The 18,423-nt window shown below is 41.2% G+C and overlaps 1 protein-coding gene across 1 annotated transcript; it reads left to right on the forward strand.

Annotated features, from left to right (window-relative positions):
* Positions 1–7,544: 7,544 nt before the first annotated feature.
* Positions 7,545–17,180, forward strand: C3AR1 (complement C3a receptor 1). Its single transcript, XM_055280764.2, has 2 exons — positions 7,545–7,687; positions 13,739–17,180. The coding sequence occupies exon 2, from the start codon at positions 13,749–13,751 to the stop codon at positions 15,195–15,197; it is 1,449 nt and encodes a 482-aa protein (XP_055136739.2). The 5' UTR covers positions 7,545–7,687; positions 13,739–13,748; the 3' UTR covers positions 15,198–17,180.
* Positions 17,181–18,423: the final 1,243 nt, after the last annotated feature.

Below are 18,423 nucleotides of genomic sequence, written 5' to 3' on the forward strand. Positions count from 1 at the left end.
CTGCCTCCCAAGCTCAAACAATCCTCCTGCCTCAGCCTCCCTAGTAGCTGGAACTACAGGCTTGCGTCACCATGCCCAGCTAATTTTTGTATCAAAAATATATCTTGACCTACATTGACAAGAGCCATCTACCCCTCAGTAGTCCTCCAATATGTCTCCCCTCCAAAAAAAAGCTTCTATGACTTCTCATTAGATCAGTTGGACATACACAGAAGACTTGTCTCTGTAGCAGGACAAGCTGCAGACAAAATCCCTCAGACGCCGAGTTAAAGAAGGAAGGGCTTTATTCGGCTGGGAGCTTCGGCAAGACTCATGTCTCCAACAACTGAACTCCCTGAGTGAGCAATTCCTGTCCTTTTTAAGGGCTCACAACTCTAAGGGGGTCTGCCTGAGAGGGTCGTGATCGATTGAGCAAGCAGGGGGTACATGTCTGGGGGCTGCATGCGCTGTCATTAGATCGGAACAGAACAGGACAGGGATTTTCACAGTGCTTTTCTATACAATGTCTGTAATCTATAGATAACATAACTGATTAGGTTGGGGTCGATCTTTAACTACCAGGCCCATGGTGTGGCACCGGGCTGTCTGCTTGTGGATTTCATTTCCGCCTTTTAGTTTTTACTTCTTCTTTCTTTGGAGGCAGAAACTGGGCATAAGACAATATGAGGGGTGGTCTTCTCCCTTATCTCCTTGTTCACTTTTGGCTTTATAGAACTAAAGTCACAAAGGGTGTTAATGAAACATGTACCTACATTCAGTTTACGTCCACTTCAGCCTCTCCTACCCGGCTATTCTAGATACATTCTATAATAGAAAGTCAAAAACCAATAAATCGATAGAATAAGCAAAGTTTGTTAGATTTTGCTTAAATCACTAAGATTTGTCTGAGTTATCATGCCAAATTTGGCTGATTTCTTTCAAGATCCAGGCATAGATATTTGTTACTATGGTAGAGTTAACAGTTTTTTATTTTATTTACTTTTTAACCGAATTATTTTAATTTCTGGGCAACTTTATTCTTCAGTTTGTGTTCCTACTTGGCTTTACCATAACTACGTGGATAATTAGGCAGTTATACTCTAGGGGGGAAAGAGCACATCTAATCTACATCTTTGAGGGCCATAGGTTAGAATTTGACTTGACAAAAAGGGTATGATTTCACACTGGGAACGGAACATTTTGTAAATTATTTGCCACTTGTCTAAGATGGAAAATAATTTTGATCTAATAAGCAACCGTAATTCACATTAGTTTTTTGACATAATAATGTCTAATATTTGTTAAGCTCCTTATATGCTGGCACTGTTTTAAGAGCTTTGTGTGTCTGTTAATCTACTCCTGGCAATCCTATAGAGTAGGTAAGAGAATATTCTCTGAATTAGTCATTTGCCAGCCAGGAAATCTAAAACCACTTTAGGTACTTCAAAAGGGATATATGAGACAAGGACTTGGGCCAGGCATGGTGGTTCACGCCTGTAATCATAGCATTTTGGGAGTTGAGGCCAGGAGTTCAAGACCAGTCTGGGCAACATAGTAAGACCCCATCTCTGCAAAACAACTTTTAAAAATAGCTGGATGTGGTGGTGCATGCCTGTTGTCCCAGCCACTCGGGAGGCTGAGGCAGGAGGATCGCTGGAGCCCAGGAGTTCAAGGCTGCAGTGACCTACAATAAAGCCACTGCCCTCCAGCCTGGGCAACAGAGCAAGACCCTGTCTCAAAAAAAAAAAAAAAGAAAAGAAAAGAAAAAGAAAAACAAGACTTGGCTACAGAAGTGTCAAAAGAAATAGAGGAATAAAAAGTGAGAAGATGATATTAGCTGTGTATCAATTACTGCAGGAGGATGCTTCCCTACAATTGGAAGAGAAAAAATGGAAAAGGATGTTACCTAGAAGAGGAAAGCATGCACTTGCTTTTAAGGGTGGGAGTTCTTGCTGCCACTTAACAAGAATCTAAACTCACAGGCCTGCTGCTTGCTGCTGGAACCAGTAATCCCGCTGGAGCCTCCAGTAGCCAGCAGCCACTGCTGCCACACCTGCCCCCTCCATTGCAGAAATCAGGTGCTAAATGATATCCCTTTCTCCCATATTGCTTTTGTTTTAACAATTTTAATGTTTATTCTATTTTATAGTGTTTGTTCTTTTACTTGTTTATTTATTTTTATTTTTATTTATTTTTTGAGACAGGTTCTTTGTTGCCTGAGCTGGAGTGCAGTGGCACTATCATAGCTCCCTGCAGCCTCAACCTCCCAAGCTCAAGCCATCCTCCCACCTCAGCCTCCCAAGTAGCTAGGTCTACCGGTGTGCACCACCATGCCCAGCTGATTTTTTGTATTTTTAGTAGAGGGGGATTTTGCCATATTACCCAGGCTGGTCTTGAACCCCTGGCTCAGGCAATCTGCCTGCCTTGGCCTCCCAAAGTGCTGGGGTTACAGGCATGAATGACCGCTTTCTTTTCCTTTTTGGTTTTTTTTTTTTTTTTTTTGAGGCAGAGTCTCACTCTGTCGCCCAGGCTGGAGTGCAGTGGCGCAATCTTGGCTCACTGCAAGCTCCGCCTCCCGGGTTCACGCCATTCTCCTGCCTCAGCCTCTCCGAGTAGCTGGGACTACAGGCGCCCGCCACCACTCCCGGCTAATTTTTTTTGTATTTTTAGTAGAGACGGGGTTTCACCATGGTCTCGATCTCCTGACCTCGTGATCCGCCCACCTCGGCCTCCCAAAGTGCTGGGATTACAAGCGTGAGCCACCGCGCCCGGCCTTTTTTTTTTTTTTTTTTTTTTTTTTTTTTGAGACGGAGTCTCACTCTGTCACCCAGGCTGGAGTGCAGTGGCACAATCTCGGCTCACTGCAAGCTCCGCCTCCCGGGTTCACGCCATTCTCCTGCCTCAGCCTCCAGAGTAGCCGGGACTACAGGCGCCCACCACCACGCCTGGTGAATTTCTTTATGTATTTTTAGTAGAGATGGGGTTTCACTGTGTTAGCCAGGATGGTCTCGATCTCCTGACCTCATGATCCACCTGCCTCGGCCTCCCAAAGTGCTGGGATTACAGGCATGAGCCACCGCGCCCAGCCTCTTTTACTTTTAAAATAGATTTGCAATCTCTGTGCACAACCAAGTTATGAAATTAAAGGCAATAGTTCCTCTTTCTCCTTACTTTCCATTGACACATGAACATGTCCTTCCGGAAGATCCTCTTCAGAACCCAGCTGGAGAGAAGGTCGAGGAGGCATAGTCCATAGGTTTCTAATAGATAATAAGGAAGGGTGGGGACGGCTTGAGTATCGATAGATGATATCTGACATGGTTCCTGTTTTGCAGATAAGAAAACGAGAACATACAGTGTGAGCAATTTCTTTTCAGTAATACAATTAGTAAGTGGCAGAGCTGAGACTTAAACCCAGGCTTTCTACCTGCCCTCCCTTAGTCCTTAGAATACCCTTTTTACTCCCACCAACGCAATGTATCTGTGCTATTTATTTGTGTTGGGCTCACCTCCCCCTTAATATGTGCTCATGCTTTTCCCTCGAAATGCCCTCTCAGCTTCAATCTCCCTGCTCAAATGAGAGAATTATAGATTGTTAGATATAAAATAAACCTGAAAGATCATTTAATCCAACCTTTAATTTTCCACCTAAGAAAACAACAACAAATTTCTAGGTCAAGTATCTAGCACAAGGTCGAGTAGTTATTATAAAACTGAAAGTCGAATGCATGTCTCCACATTCCTGATCTAGTGCTCTATTCACCTCATGAATCTTTTCTTCCACAAAAATTTTCCAGCTAATTCTAGCCACCATCAATCAATCTTACCCTTTGCTGACCAGCCATTGCATTTGTCTGTGTCATCCACAGTTTTTGGCACTTAGTTATATTTAATTTAGAGCATAGGTTACTACAAATTATCTAATAACGGATTTAATCATTTTTTGTTGAAGTCTTTAAGGACAATAACTTTATCATGTATTTAACTCTCTCAGAGAAAACAAGCTAGAGATTCTGTGATTCTAAAATTTTTATTTTGGCCAAACAAGCTTTAATACAGATCTCCATCAATGACAGTGTAGAATTAGTCAAGTGACTGGTAAAAGGTTTTAATATGGCTGCCTTTGCAATATATATTCAAATTTTCTTTTTTCCAAAGTGGCTGATCTCTGCTTTTAGAAATTTATATTTAGATATTCAGAATAGAACAAAACAGAAGTGAATCACATAACTTCCTCAGAGCTTTCCACAATACACCACAAAACAACCAGCACTGTATAAGAAGAGAGAGAAGTCATCCAGAAACAGGAACACTATTCACAACGTGTTTGTAGTAATTTTCTTCCTGAAAAATCCAAGGAACACAGCTGGGAGCTCTTGAACCAGTTTAAATTGCTGTATAACGTCCAGCTAAATTTTTGTATTTTTAGTAGAGACTGGGTTTCTTCATCTTGGCCAGGCTGGTCTCAAACTCCCAACCTCAGGTGATCTGCCCGCCTCGGCCTCCCGAAGTGCTGGGATTACAGGCATGAGCCACCACGCCCAGTCACCTTGCTGTGTAATCTTTAGAGAGAGAGAAATTAGTAAAATTGAATTCACACCAGAAACAACTTTAAGGACTCAAGTTAATTATTTGAATTATATTCAGATGTCAACATCCTTTTCAAAGAAACATTCATGCACTTATTGGTGCCACAGACCTGTTATACCAGGCAAGGTAGCAGCCACTGGAGACAGACAAGAAATTCATGGTAGGGGAGAGAGACAAACAAGGTATTATTTTACAGTACTATTGCCTGACAAATTTCTACCCAGCCTTATGGCCCGGATGCTACCTCTTCAGTGCATCATCGTGGGTTTGCTTCCATGAGAATTAGTCTCTTACGGTTTCATGTTCCCAGGGTGTATTGTGCCCTCCTAGTAGCCCCTACTGATACATCTCTCATTCCTCCTCCATCTTCCGCGTGCAACACACTGTGTCAGGAGCAGGAGCAGACTATATGTTTATGGTACTGAACTTAGTGTGACGATTGGTGAAGTCTCTTTAGTGGAAAATTCTGTATCTTTCAAAACGTAAAAGTGTGTGCTCTTAGACTTAGCAATTCCAATTCTAAAACTCTATTCTACAGAAAAACATGTAAATACAATAGTGCTCATTGAGTTTTGTTTATAATCATTTAAAATTGGATAAAAACAATATTCAACAAAAAATAATTGATTAAATGGAATAATATGGAGCAACTTAAAAAGTATAATTTGGGACCGCGTGCAGTGGCTCACGCCTGTAATCCCAGGACTTTGGGAGGCCGAGGTGAGCGGATCACCTGAGATCAGGAGTTTGAGACTAGCCTGGCCAACATGGTGAAACCCCATCTCTACTAAACATACAAAAAATTAGCCAGGCGTGGTTGTGGGCACCTGTAATCCCAGCTACTTGGAAGGCTGAGGCAGGAGAATCGATTGAAGCCAGGAGGCAGAAGTTGCAGTGAGCCGAGATCGCACCATTGCACTCCAACCTGGGCGACAAGAGCAAAACTCTGTCTTAGGAGAAAAAAAAAAAGTATAATTTGGGCCAAGATGTCCTGATATAAAAAGATAAGTGGAAAAAATAGAACAAAACAATATGCATAGTAGAATACATGTATTTATGAGAGAGACTACATCTGGAAAGTGGAAAAAGGATAGCTAGGTGTTTAGGAAATTTTAGTTTTTACTTTAATCTTCTCATATTTAATTTTCACCATTGGGAATTAATTGCTTTTATAAAATATATTTTAATTAGATATATATGTACATATATGATAATCTTACATTTTATATGCTTTCTGAATAATATTCTATATTATTCAATATTTCCAAATATTGCAGGAAAGAAAACCCAAAATAATCAATAGAATTACATGTACTAACATGGAAATATGTTTTGATATATTGTTAAGTAAAAAAGCAAGACATAAAATCACATATAAATTACCATCCCATTTATGTTCAAAACTACCTTTTAAAAAAATGTGTGTTAGGCCGGGCGGGGTGGCTCACACTGGTGATCACAGCACTTTGGGAGGCTGAGGCAGGTGGATCACCTGAGCTAAGGAGTTCAAGACCAGCCTGCCCAACATGGCAAAACCCCATCTCTACCAAAAAAATACAAAAATTAGCCAGTTGGGCAGGCTGGTCTTGAACTCCTAATGCCTGTAGTCCCAGCTACTAAGGAGGATGAGGTGGGAGAATTGCTTGAACCTAGGAGGCAGAGGTTGCAGTGAGCCCAGATCGTGCCACTGCACTCCAGCCTGGGCGACAGACTGAGGCCCTGTCTCAAACAAATAAAATGTGTGCTATATTCAGAAAAAAAAAATCAGGAAGAATGAACACTAACCTATTAAAAATAGTTACTTCGGGCAGTGGAATTGAAAAGAAAATCTTTCATTTTTTTTACCCATTATACTGCTGTTATTATTTCAATTTATCTCTTCTAGAGCAAAGTATGTTCTATTTTTGTAATTAGATGATGACAATGGAGATAAACTAATACATACTACTCAACTCTTGGCATTTTTCTTCTGGTCTTTCTGCCTCAAAAATATTCCGTGGTGACTTGACTGCAAACAAGCGGAGGAGCAGATATTATGGTTTGGACAAGTTGATTAATATAGACTGAAGCCTATATCACAGACAACAGTGTTCAAATGCATTTGACCCAAATCAACTTTATTTTATATGCATATATCTAAAAGATTATATGCATATATCTAAAAGAATAATATAAGAATTATTTACAGCATAGTATTTATTAAGCAGGAATTACCTTCAGTCTTCTGTACTCCTTCCTGATGAAACAGCACCTAGACTCCAGCCTGTTCTCCAGTGACCACTAAGCTCTCCCACCTACCTCCCCACCTACCTGCCCTCTCCCACCTGCCTGCCTTTGACTAGGCTCCACTTATAGCCTAAGCAGCTTTCCACCTTTTTCTGTCTCTAGAATTCCTACAGGTACTTAAGGACTTGCCCACATCTTATTTCTATCTTAAGACTCTCCTAGATTGCCCTGGGTTATATATACCCCTGCCTAGAGTGTCCTATTATTTTACTTCTATTGTTACTTCTATTATTATAGCCTAGGTTGTATTACAGCTTTGTGTGTATATGTATGGGTACATATTCCCACTCGATTGTGAATCTCTGGAGATTAGAATATAGCTTAATTCATCCTGATTTTGGCATGGCACCGTTTTTCACATATATCAAGCAGTTAAGATATGTTATTTGAGATTAATTAAATGAGTTTATTCAGGTCATTCCTCCCCAACCACTCCTCACTCTAACCCTCATATCTCGTAGAGTCATTTTTTTTCATTTCTAAACAAAACCTATAAAGTTGAACCCTATGTACAGAGGTACCCTCTCTCTAACCATTCTGTGTGCTGCAGAAAATGTCTCAGGATTATAACCTCCTACTTCTGTTTTCCTGCTTTGCCTTTCTAAGCCATCTAGAAATGACTCACTTTGAAACTCTTCCTGTGAGGTCAGATAGTGGTCTAGAGCATAAGGCTTAATTTATTGCCGGAAACAGAGAGAGAACAGAAGAAGAGAAAGCTCAGCAAATTTTCTTGCCATACTTCATGACTTCACTGTGGCCAAGTGTGGGGACCAGACAGGACTCGTGGAGACATCCAGTTGCTGAAGCCTTCAGCTACTGTCTCAGTTTTTTGGTAAGAAAACCTAGATCGACCTGATGACTTGTGCTTAGCCTGTTTTGCTCATTATAGGTAATGAGTTTGAGGGTCATTATCTTCTATGTCCCCTATTCCTTCTCCGACTTTGAATTATTTTGTCTTATCTCTATGTCCAACTTCCTTTTTCTAACTATTCCACATTCCATTTGTCTTTGCTTTTAATATTTTCATAGTGGAATTAATAGTGAATTTTTATGTCATTTCTTTCCTCTCTTTGAATTGGCTATGTATTTGATGCTGAACTTTGATTCCAGCTGTCCCCATTAATTTGTTTTTCAAATCATTGATTGCACTTTTTTTCCCTTTCCATTTCCTCTTCCTTTTTTTTGTTCTTTTGCCCATTCATTATTGCTATTGACTGTTATCTTATTACTACAATTTGATTCTGGGGTCCACTTTTCTTTCTCTATCATAGTGGAATTTCAGTTTCAGGATATTAATTACCTTTAAATTACTGCTGGTCAGCTTAGTAATAATTTTTTTAATCCTCTACTAATCTTAAACACATAAAGGTATGGTACTTTTTAGCCAAATTAACTTGAAGAAATGTAAAAAGTAATCTTGTTCTGCAGGACTTTTTTTTTTTTTTTTGAGACAGAGTCTTACTCTGCTGCCCAGGCTGGAGTACAGTAGCGCAATCTCAGCTCACTGCAACCTCCGCCTCCCAGGTTCAAGCGATTCTCCTGCCTCAGCCTCCTGAGTAGCTGGGATTACAGGCATGTGCTACCACACCCAGTTAAATTTTTTTGTATTTTTAGTAGAGACAGGGTTCCACCATGCTGGCCAAGTTGGTCTCGAACTCCTGACCTCAGGTGATCTGCCCGCCTCAGACTCCCAAAGTGCTGGGATTACAGGCACGAGCCACCACACCTGGCCTTATTCTGAAGGACTTTTAATCCCTGACTCATACATACTTTCATTTCAAAACAGATAATATACAATATTTAACATATAGCTCATGACAGATAACTCTATTTTTATTGAAATTTTGCTGTTTGCAGTCCCTGCTACGTCAGTTCATGCAGTTCTCGGCAGCTTCCCCTTTATTAGCAATACCATGTATCCTTTTTTTTATGTGATTTTTTTTTGGTAGTAAAAACAGCATTTGCCTAACTGTCATCAGACCTGAAATCCAAGAACCTCCCTAGTAATGATTATATGATTGTAATCTAATTTGCTGAGTTTCACTGTCAAACTCGAGAAATAAAAGCAGAGAAAACGTAGGCTGGGCACAGTGGCTCACGTCTGTAACCCCAGCACACTGTGAGGCCAACATGGGAGGATTGCTTGAGTCCAGGAGTTTGAGAGCAGCCTGGGCAACATAGCGAGACCCTATCTCTACAAACAAACAAACAACAACAACAACAACAAAATGAGGAGAGGAGAGATGATTACCAAGTTTTCTTTCAGTCCTAGCATCCTATGACTCTATTCTTCTCTCAACATTTTAGGTGGGTAACCTGATAGTATTTAAATATCTGAGTAGACAAGGCCATGGAAAGGGGAATGAGAATAATTTCTTCTTTTTTTTGAGACGGAGTTTCGCTTTTGTTGCCCAGGCTGGAGTGCAGTGATGCGACCTCGGCTCACCACAACCTCTGCCTCCCAGGTTCAAGTGATTCTCCTGCCTCAGCCTCCTGAGTAGCTGGGATTACAGGCATGCGCCACCATGCCCAGCTAATTTTGTATTTTTAGTAGAGACAGAGTTTCTCCATGTTGGACAGCCTGGTCTCAAACTCCTGGCCTCAGGTGATCCGCCTGCCTTGGCTTCCCAAAGTGCTGGGATTACAGGCATGAGCCACTGTGCCCAGCCCATGTCTTCTTTTTTATTATTTTGTTGACTCGCTATTTTAACTTCTGCTAATTATATGAGGCCCTATGGCAATATTTGGTTAACTCAGCAGAACTACTTTCAAGTCACAAAAATATTTTGAGCCTCTATAAAATGTAAAATGTAATTTTATCCAGTAAAAATTAGGAATTTCACAAAAAGAAAGTTAAAAGGGACAGCATGGGAATTAAGGAAGAGGCCTGGGTAAGGATTACATGGATACAAATTAGAATTTTAGATGTAATTGCAAAAGAAAAAAAAAGTCAACCCCCAAAATGATGGGCATCCATCTATTCAAGTAATTTTTTTTCTCTTTTTTTTTTTTTTTTTTTGAGACAGAGTCGCTTTGTCATGCAGGCTGGAGTGCAGTGGTGCAATCTCAGCTCACTGCAACCTCCACCTCTCCAGTTCAAGCGATTCTCGTGCCTCAGCCTCCCAAGTAGCTGGGATTACAAGTGTGAGCTACCACACCAAGCTAATTTTTGTATTTTTGATAGAGATGGGATTTTGCCATGTTGGCCAGGCTGGTCTTGAACTCCTGGCCCCAAGCGATCTGTTCCCCTCGGCCCCCCAAAGTGCTGGGATTACAGGCATGAGCCACTGCGCCCAGCCTGTCCACATAATCTTTAACCTTGGTGTCTCATAAGGCATTGTGTTAAATTATGTGAAACGAGCATTTATGAATAAGACTCCTTTTAACCATCATAAAGTTTAAATCCAGAATAATAGATTAGACAGCCATTATAATTATCGTACAAGATAAAATGTGTCATTGCATATAGAATATAAAAAAAAGGTTCAAACATGCACACACACACACACACACAAATTTAGAAGCTGAAGACTTGGTGAAGGGCATAATTCCAGATAGAATTAAACAGCATTAGCCATGGAATGGAAAATGGCATTAAGTTGGAATAGTGAATTGTTCAGGAAAGCTATAAAACAGGGTACATTTACGAGCATGTTCAGAATTAGGGGAAGGTAATATTACAGAGGCCAAGAGAAGAGAGTGTTAAGAAGTCAGTATATCTAATGACACATATTGTGGAAGGTGGCTGAGAAACGTTTGGATTTGGTTTTTAGAAGTAATTTTAGCAGAATTATGGAAGCAGAATACATTACAAAGAATTAAGAAGTTGGTGGCTGGCCGGGCCCGGTGGCTCACATCTGTAATCCCAGCACCTTGGGAGGCCGAGGCGGGCGGATCACGAGGTCAGGAGATCAAGATCATGCTGGCCAACATGGTGAAACCTCATCTCTACTAAAAATACAAAAATTAGCTGGGCGTGGTGGTACACGCCTGTAATCCCAGCTCCTTGGGAGGCTGAGGCAGGAGAATCGCTTAAACCCGGGAGGCAGAGGCTGTAGTGAGCCGAGATCGCACCATTGCACTCCAGCCTGGGAGACAGAGAAAGACTCCATCTCAAAAAAAAAAAAAAAAAAAAAGGGCCAGGCGCGGTGGCTCACGCCTGTAATCCCAATACTTTGGGAGGCCGAGGCGGGCGGATCACCTGAGGTCAGGAAATCAACATCATCCTGGCCAACATGGAGAAACCCTGTCTCTACTAAAAATACAAAAAAAAATTAGCCAGGCATGGTGGCGCATGCCTGTAATCCCAGCTACTGGGAGGCTGAGGCAGGAGAATCGCTTGAACCCGGGAGGAGGAGGTTGCAGTGAGCCAAGATCGCGCCACTGCACTCCAGCCTGGGCAACAAGAGCAAAACTCCGTCTCAAAAAAAAAAAAAAAAAAAAGAAGTTAGTGTTCAGAACAGTAGGCGTAGGCCCCAAAACAAACCAGTATCCTTGAAAAAGAGAAATTATGCTAAATTAAGAGACTTAAGAAGAAAGTGCAATCTGAAATAGATATTGCTGTGGACCAGCCAGCTATAAAAGATGTCTTAGGGACAGTTGAAAAATAATCATATAAAAGGGGGGGCATGGTGGTTCGTGCCTGTAATCTCAGCACTTCGGGAGGCCGAGGAAGAATCACTAGAGCCCAGGAGCTGGAGACCAGCCTGAGCAACATAGCAAGACCCCATCTTTACAAACAGAAACAAAACAGATAAAGGTCAGGCACTCCTTATGGTACATATTGTGTAATGTGGAGACTGCTAATTGAAAAAAGAAAAAATTTTATTAAAAATATGTATTTACACCCATGTTCATAGATGCATAATTCACAATAGTCAAAAGGTAAAAGCAATCCAAATGTCCTCTGTCAAATGACTGGATAAACAAAATGAGGTATATACCTACAATGGAATATTATTCAGCCTTAAAAAGAAAGAAAATTCTGACCCATGCCACACAACACGGAGGAAGCTTAAAGACATTATGCTAAGTGAAATACACCAGACACAAAAAGACAAATACTGTATGATTCCACTTAGATCAGATATCTAAAGTAGTCAAATTCATAGAAATTGAAAGTAGAATGGTGGTTGCCAGGGGCTGAGAAAAGGAGAAAATGGGGAATTCTTTCATGAGTACATTTTCAGTTTTGTAAGATGAAAAAGTTCTGAAAATTGGTTGTACAACAATGTGAATATGGTAAACACTACTGAACTGTGTACTTAAAAATGGTTAAGATGGTAAATGTTATGATACGTGTATTTGGCAATTAAAATTTTTTTGTTAGGGCCAGGCGTGGTGGCTCGCACCTGTAATCCCAGCACTTTGGGAGGGAGACGGGGGAGGATCACTTGAGCCTAGCAGTTCAAGAGTAGCCTGGCCAACATGGCAAAACCCTGTCTGCTAAAAATACAAAAATTAGCTGGTATGTTGGCGGGCAACTGCAGTCTCAGCGACTCAGGAGGCTGAGGCACGATAATTGTTGAACCTGGGAGGCGGAGGCTGCAGTGAGCCAAGATTGTATCACTGCACTCCAGCCTGAATGCCGGAGGGAGATTCTGTCTCAAATAATAATAATAATAATAATTAATTAATAAAGCACCGTCCCACGTATTACAAGGCTTCTAGCCATCATAGCCCCTGCTGACTAAAGATATGCATATGTATACATAAATGCACACACACACACATAAAAAAAGGTCAAGAGGATATAAATTCAGGTGCTAAAATAATAATCACTGACTAGTGAGTATATTTTTATTTTCTTTTTTGTTTGTCTATATTTTCCAATTTTCTTCATGCGTATTTTTTGCTTTTGTAATAATAAAGCCGTTTTCCCAAGTTATGGTCATAAAACACAAATAAATAAGAAAGAAATGATAGGTAGTGAGGAAGTCAATGCAGAGGGCCAACAACTCTTGGAAAATTTGATAGCAAAAGGAGACGGAGTTGTATCTAAAAGACATCGCTGAGTCTAGAGTACCTCTTTCTGTGGCGGCGAGTCCTCTGAAAATCTGGTAGGGAGAGTGGATGAAGCTTCTGCCCTTGGAGCAATGAGAATATGTAAAGTTGAAGTTTTGCATATCATTTTAGGTGGTGATGGAACTTCCTAAAACCCTTTCATGACCTCAGGTTGGAGACCTCCAGTCTGGATATTTTTGTTTACTTATTTAGCTTATTTGTTTATTTTTAAACACACTGGGTGAGGAAAGGAGCCAGTGGAAAAACCAAGATTGAAAGTACAAGAAAGAGGAGAAATTTATACTAATATGGACTTCCAGATGAGGCTGTGATTTTGATACACACATAAATCAATACAGTAGATTTTAAATTGTCTATCATAGGATGGGCATGGTGGTTCATGCCTATAATCCCAGCACTTTGGGAGGCCAAGGTAGGCAGATCACCTGAGGTCAGGAGTTCAAGACCAGCCTGGCCAACATGGCAAAACCCCGTCTCTACTAAAAATACAAAAATTAGCCAGGCGTGGTGGTGCACACCTGTAATCCCAGCTACTCTGGAGGCTGAGGCAGGAGAATCGCTTGAACCGGGAGGCGGAGCTTACAGTGAGCTGAAATCAATCCACTGCACTCCAGCCTGGGCGACAGAGGAAGACTCTGTCTGAAAAATAATTAATAAATTCATAAATAAATACAATTGTCTATCAGAGAATGCTTTTGTGTGGTCCAGTGTGAGGTGAAGGAAGGCAAACTAAAACAGCGTGAGGACCTTCTTGTTTCATGATCCCACATCTTTATGTGGGAAGATTAGAATCCTAAGAATATGTGTGCATTTTCAAAAAGATACTGTTCGTTTTAACATTTTTTTCATCTTTTTGCAGAAGTTTAGCAATGGCGTCTTTCTCTGCTGAGACCAATTCAACTGACCTACTCTCACAGTCATGGAATAAGCCCCCAGTAATTCTCTCCATGGTCATTCTCAGCCTTACTTTTTTACTGGGATTGCCAGGCAATGGGCTGGTGCTGTGGGTGGCTGGCCTGAAGATGCAGCGGACAGTGAACACAGTTTGGTTCCTCCACCTCACCTTGGCGGACCTTCTCTGCTGCCTCTCCTTGCCCTTCTCGCTGGCTCACTTGGCTCTCCAGGGACAGTGGCCCTATGGCAGGTTCCTATGCAAGCTCATCCCCTCCATCATTGTCCTCAACATGTTTGCCAGTGTCTTCCTGCTTACTGCCATTAGCCTGGACCGCTGTCTTGTGGTATTCAAGCCAATCTGGTGTCAGAATCATCGCAATGTAGGGACAGCCTGCTCTATCTGTGGATGTATCTGGGTGGTGGCTTTTGTGATGTGCATACCCATGTTCGTGTACCGGGAAATCTTCACTACAGACAACCATAATAGATGTGGCTACAAATTTGGTCTCTCCAGCCCATTAGATTATCCAGACTTTTATGGAGATCCACTAGAAAACAGGTCTCTTGAAAACATTGTTCAGCTGCCTGGAGAAATGAATGATAGGTTAGATCCTTCCTCTTTCCAAACAAATGATCATCCTTGGACAGTCCCCACTGTCTTCCAACCTAAAACATTTCAAAGACCTTCTGCAGATTCACTCCCTAGGGATTCTGCTAGGTTAACAAGTCAAAATCTGTATTCTAATGTATTTAAACCTGCTGATGTGGTCTCACCTAAAATCCCCAGTGGGTTTTCTATTGAAGATCATGAAACTAGCCCACTGGATAACTCTGATGCTTTTCTCTCTACTCATTTAAAGCTGTTCCCTAGCGCTTCTAGCAATTCCTTCTACGAGTCTGAGCTACCACAAGATTTCCAGGATTATTACGATTTAGGCCAATTCACAGATGACAATCAAGTGCCAACACCCCTCGTGGCAATAACGATCACTAGGCTAGTGGTGGGTTTCCTGCTGCCCTCTGTTATCATGATAGCCTGTTATAGCTTCATTGTCTTCCGAATGCAAAGGGGCCGCTTCGCCAAGTCTCAGAGCAAAACCTTTCGAGTGGCCGTGGTGGTGGTGGCTGTCTTTCTTGTCTGCTGGACTCCATACCACATTTTTGGAGTCCTGTCATTGCTTATTGACCCAGAAACTCCCTTGGGGAAAACTCTGATGTCCTGGGATCATGTATCCACTGCTCTAGCATCTGCCAATAGTTGCTTTAATCCCTTCCTTTATGCCCTCTTGGGGAAAGATTTTAGGAAGAAAGCAAGGCAGTCCATTCAAGGCATTCTGGAGGCAGCCTTCAGTGAGGAGCTCACACATTCTACCCACTGTTCCTCAAACAATGTCTTTTCAGAAAGAAGTAGTACAACTGTGTGAAAATGTGGAGCAGCCAACAAGCAGGGGTGCTTAGGCAATCACATAGTGAAAGTTTCTAAGAGGATGAAGTGATATGGTGAGCGGCGGACTTCAAAAACTGTCAAAGAATCAATCCGGTGGTTCTCAAAGGGTGCATAGACTATTGGCGTCAGCATCACCTAGAAACTTGTTAGAAATGCAGATTCTCAAGCCGCATCCCAGACTTGCTGAATTGGAATCTCTGGGGGTTGGGACCCAGCAAGGGCACTTAACAAACCCTCTTTTCTGATTAATGCCAAATGTAAGAATCATTGTAAAAATTAGTTCTCTTTCTATCTCAAACTAAGCTATGTGAAATAAGAGAATCTACTCTGTTTTTAAATGTTTGATGTTAAATATTTGTCGATGTTTCCATCATTAAATTTTTCCTTAGCATTGTCTAAGTCTTCCAGATTCCATTTAAAACCATTTCTTCTTCTCCTACGTGAGTGAAAGATGATCATATATTCTACTGCTTTGTTGTCGTGTGGTGTTGATGGTTTTAAATTAAAAGAAAGTGCAAAAAGAAAATGCCTGTGAAGACAAGAAGCCATGAGACTGAGTCTGGAGCATAATGTTATGCAATGATGCCTGTCCCTGGGAACACCCCTGGGTATAGGACATAGAAATTTCCACTATTACATAGAGTTTCCACTATTACAACTAAATAAGCATCTATTGCGTGAAAACAGACTAACACATCTAAAAACTGACTCATGAAATGTTGTGAAAGCTGTGGTTTGGGGCGTTCTGTTTATTGTAACTGCCTACCGGTTGGGCACCTATTTTCCACTCCTCTTCTTAAGCTCCTTAATTTCCTTATTACTGCCCAGCCTCCAAATCTTCCACATCAGACTTTGTGCCTCAAACAACCTCTAATTTCATAAGATTCTAGTTACTCCTTTCCTCTTGCTCCAAATGAATACTTTCTAAGAAAGTATTTCAAGTGGAAGGAGAAAGAGGGTGGAGGATGGAGCAGCACTTCTACTCTCTGCAACTGACTACCCTACCAGGCTTGCCATCACATTTTAAAACATGACGACAGGCAACTTTCATGCCAAAATTACCAAATATATCTTCTGGGTTTTTTAAATCCTTTTCTTTGCCAAAGTAATACATGCACATAGTTTTAAAAGAATTTAATAAGGTATATAATGAAATACGAGGTCTCCTACTTCACTGTGCCCAGAAGTTCCCTCCTCCCGCTCTCATTTCCCAGAGATAACCCTTGCACAATTTTAGATGTTTCCTTTGATAATTATCATGATGTTTCTAAATCATGTGCTTATGCTGCTCTTTTCTGGAGACATAAAATGACTTCTTGTTTTGAAAGATGAAGATGTTTATCCAAGCACCCCATATTTTTAATTTGTTTATCCAGCATCCCAACATTCATTAATAACCATATTTTAATTCATTCATGACCACATATTTTTCTTCTACTTTGTCTGTACACTCCAACCATTTATATAGCTTTCCTTCTGTCCCTCTTTCATTTAAAACAAAATTACCTAACTCCCTACCACCTTCTCATTTTTCTGTGTATATAAATGTTTAACGTCTGAAATTTCAGGCTTGTTTGTATCACAACATGGCCTCATCTAAACCAAATACAATGATGTTGTCTAAAAACAGAAAATGAGATGTGTTTTAGACTTGCAAGATATTATCTGTTCAATGGTTGAGGTGAGGGTCTGGACTACAGATTTTTTATAAAGTATATGCAGAAAAATTACAAATCACTAGGAATTCTTTCAGTTGTGAAGAATGTCTGACATAAGATATGAAGTGCTACCTTTCCAGCTTATATATTAATTTGCTTATATATTTGATATGAATGCTTTTTTTTCTCATGGGTCCTTGCAAGGCTCAGAGATTTATGAATCCTTTTGTTTCATATTCAGAATATATCACAATCTCTAAATATGCAGCAAATAAATCTCCTAGTGAGTGACTATAGACTTGCTATAATAGCAATTAGCCAGGCTTCCAGAAACCCCAGCACATCCCATAAGACCCTGGGAATAAGACCTAAACTCCTGGGGTTAGTGTATAGGATATCAAGGTGAATAATCTTGACACAGTTATAAAGATTTAATGTACAACGAGTAATCAGCATTTCTGGACTCCTTTTCTTTTCCATTTACTTTGGAAATGTATTCTGAAGAAATTCCTACAATTAGAGCCCCCTCATTTCTGATGAAAACCTGGTGAGTACCTGTAACTATTTTGTACCATATCTTCTCCAGGAAGTCCCAGATGGGAACACAGCTTCTGTCCAAAGTATAGTATCTTTTTTTTTTTTTTCTGAGATGAAGTCTCACTCTGTAGCCCAGGCTAGAGCGCAGTGGCACGCTTGGCACGATCTCAGCTCACCGCAACCTCCACCTCTCGGGTTCAAGCAAGTCTTCTGCCTCAGCCTCCCAAGTAGCTGGGATTACAGGCGCCTGCCACCACACCTGGCTAATTTTTGTATTTATAGTAGAGACGAGGTTTCACCATGCTGGCCAGGCTGGTCTCGAACTGCTGACCTTGTGATCCGCCCACCTCGGCCTCCCAAAGTGCTGGGATTACAGGTGTGAGCCACCGCGCCCAACCAATATCTTTTTTTTTTTTTAGAGAGAATTTCATTCTTGTCACCTAGGCTGGAGTGCAACGGTGCAGTCTTGGCTTACTACAACCTCCGCCTCCCAGGTTCAAGCGATTCTCCTGCCTCAGCCTCCAGAGTAGCTGGGATTATAGGCATGCGCCACCACGTCTGGCTAATTTTGTGTTTTTAGTAGAGACAGGGTTTTACCATGTTGGTCAGGCTGACCTCGAACTCCTGACCTCAGGTGATCTGCCTGCCTCGGCCTCCCAAAGTGCTGGGATTACAGGCATGAGCCACCACGCCCAGCCCCAAAGTATAATATCTTAAATCTTTAAGCTATCCTAAGATGCAAGCAAGGTGGGCCTACTCCATACACCAACCTACAAGGGGTGACTGACTCTCTCGCAATATGTCATCACACTTGATAGCATCTGAAAAGAGGAATGTTAAGGACGTACCTTTGATTCTTCTTTCCCACCAAGGTCACAAAACATGTCGGTGTCAACTAATTCAACCCAGTGGTGGAAGGTGGAAGAGGAATAAAGACCAACTGAAACTAAATTCTTTCACATTTCTCTTTTCCTTCCCTGGCCAAAAGAAACTTAAGACCACTACCAG

The sequence above is a fragment of the Symphalangus syndactylus genome, chromosome 5 (genome assembly GCF_028878055.3).
Source record: "Symphalangus syndactylus isolate Jambi chromosome 5, NHGRI_mSymSyn1-v2.1_pri, whole genome shotgun sequence".
NCBI lineage: Eukaryota > Metazoa > Chordata > Mammalia > Primates > Hylobatidae > Symphalangus > Symphalangus syndactylus.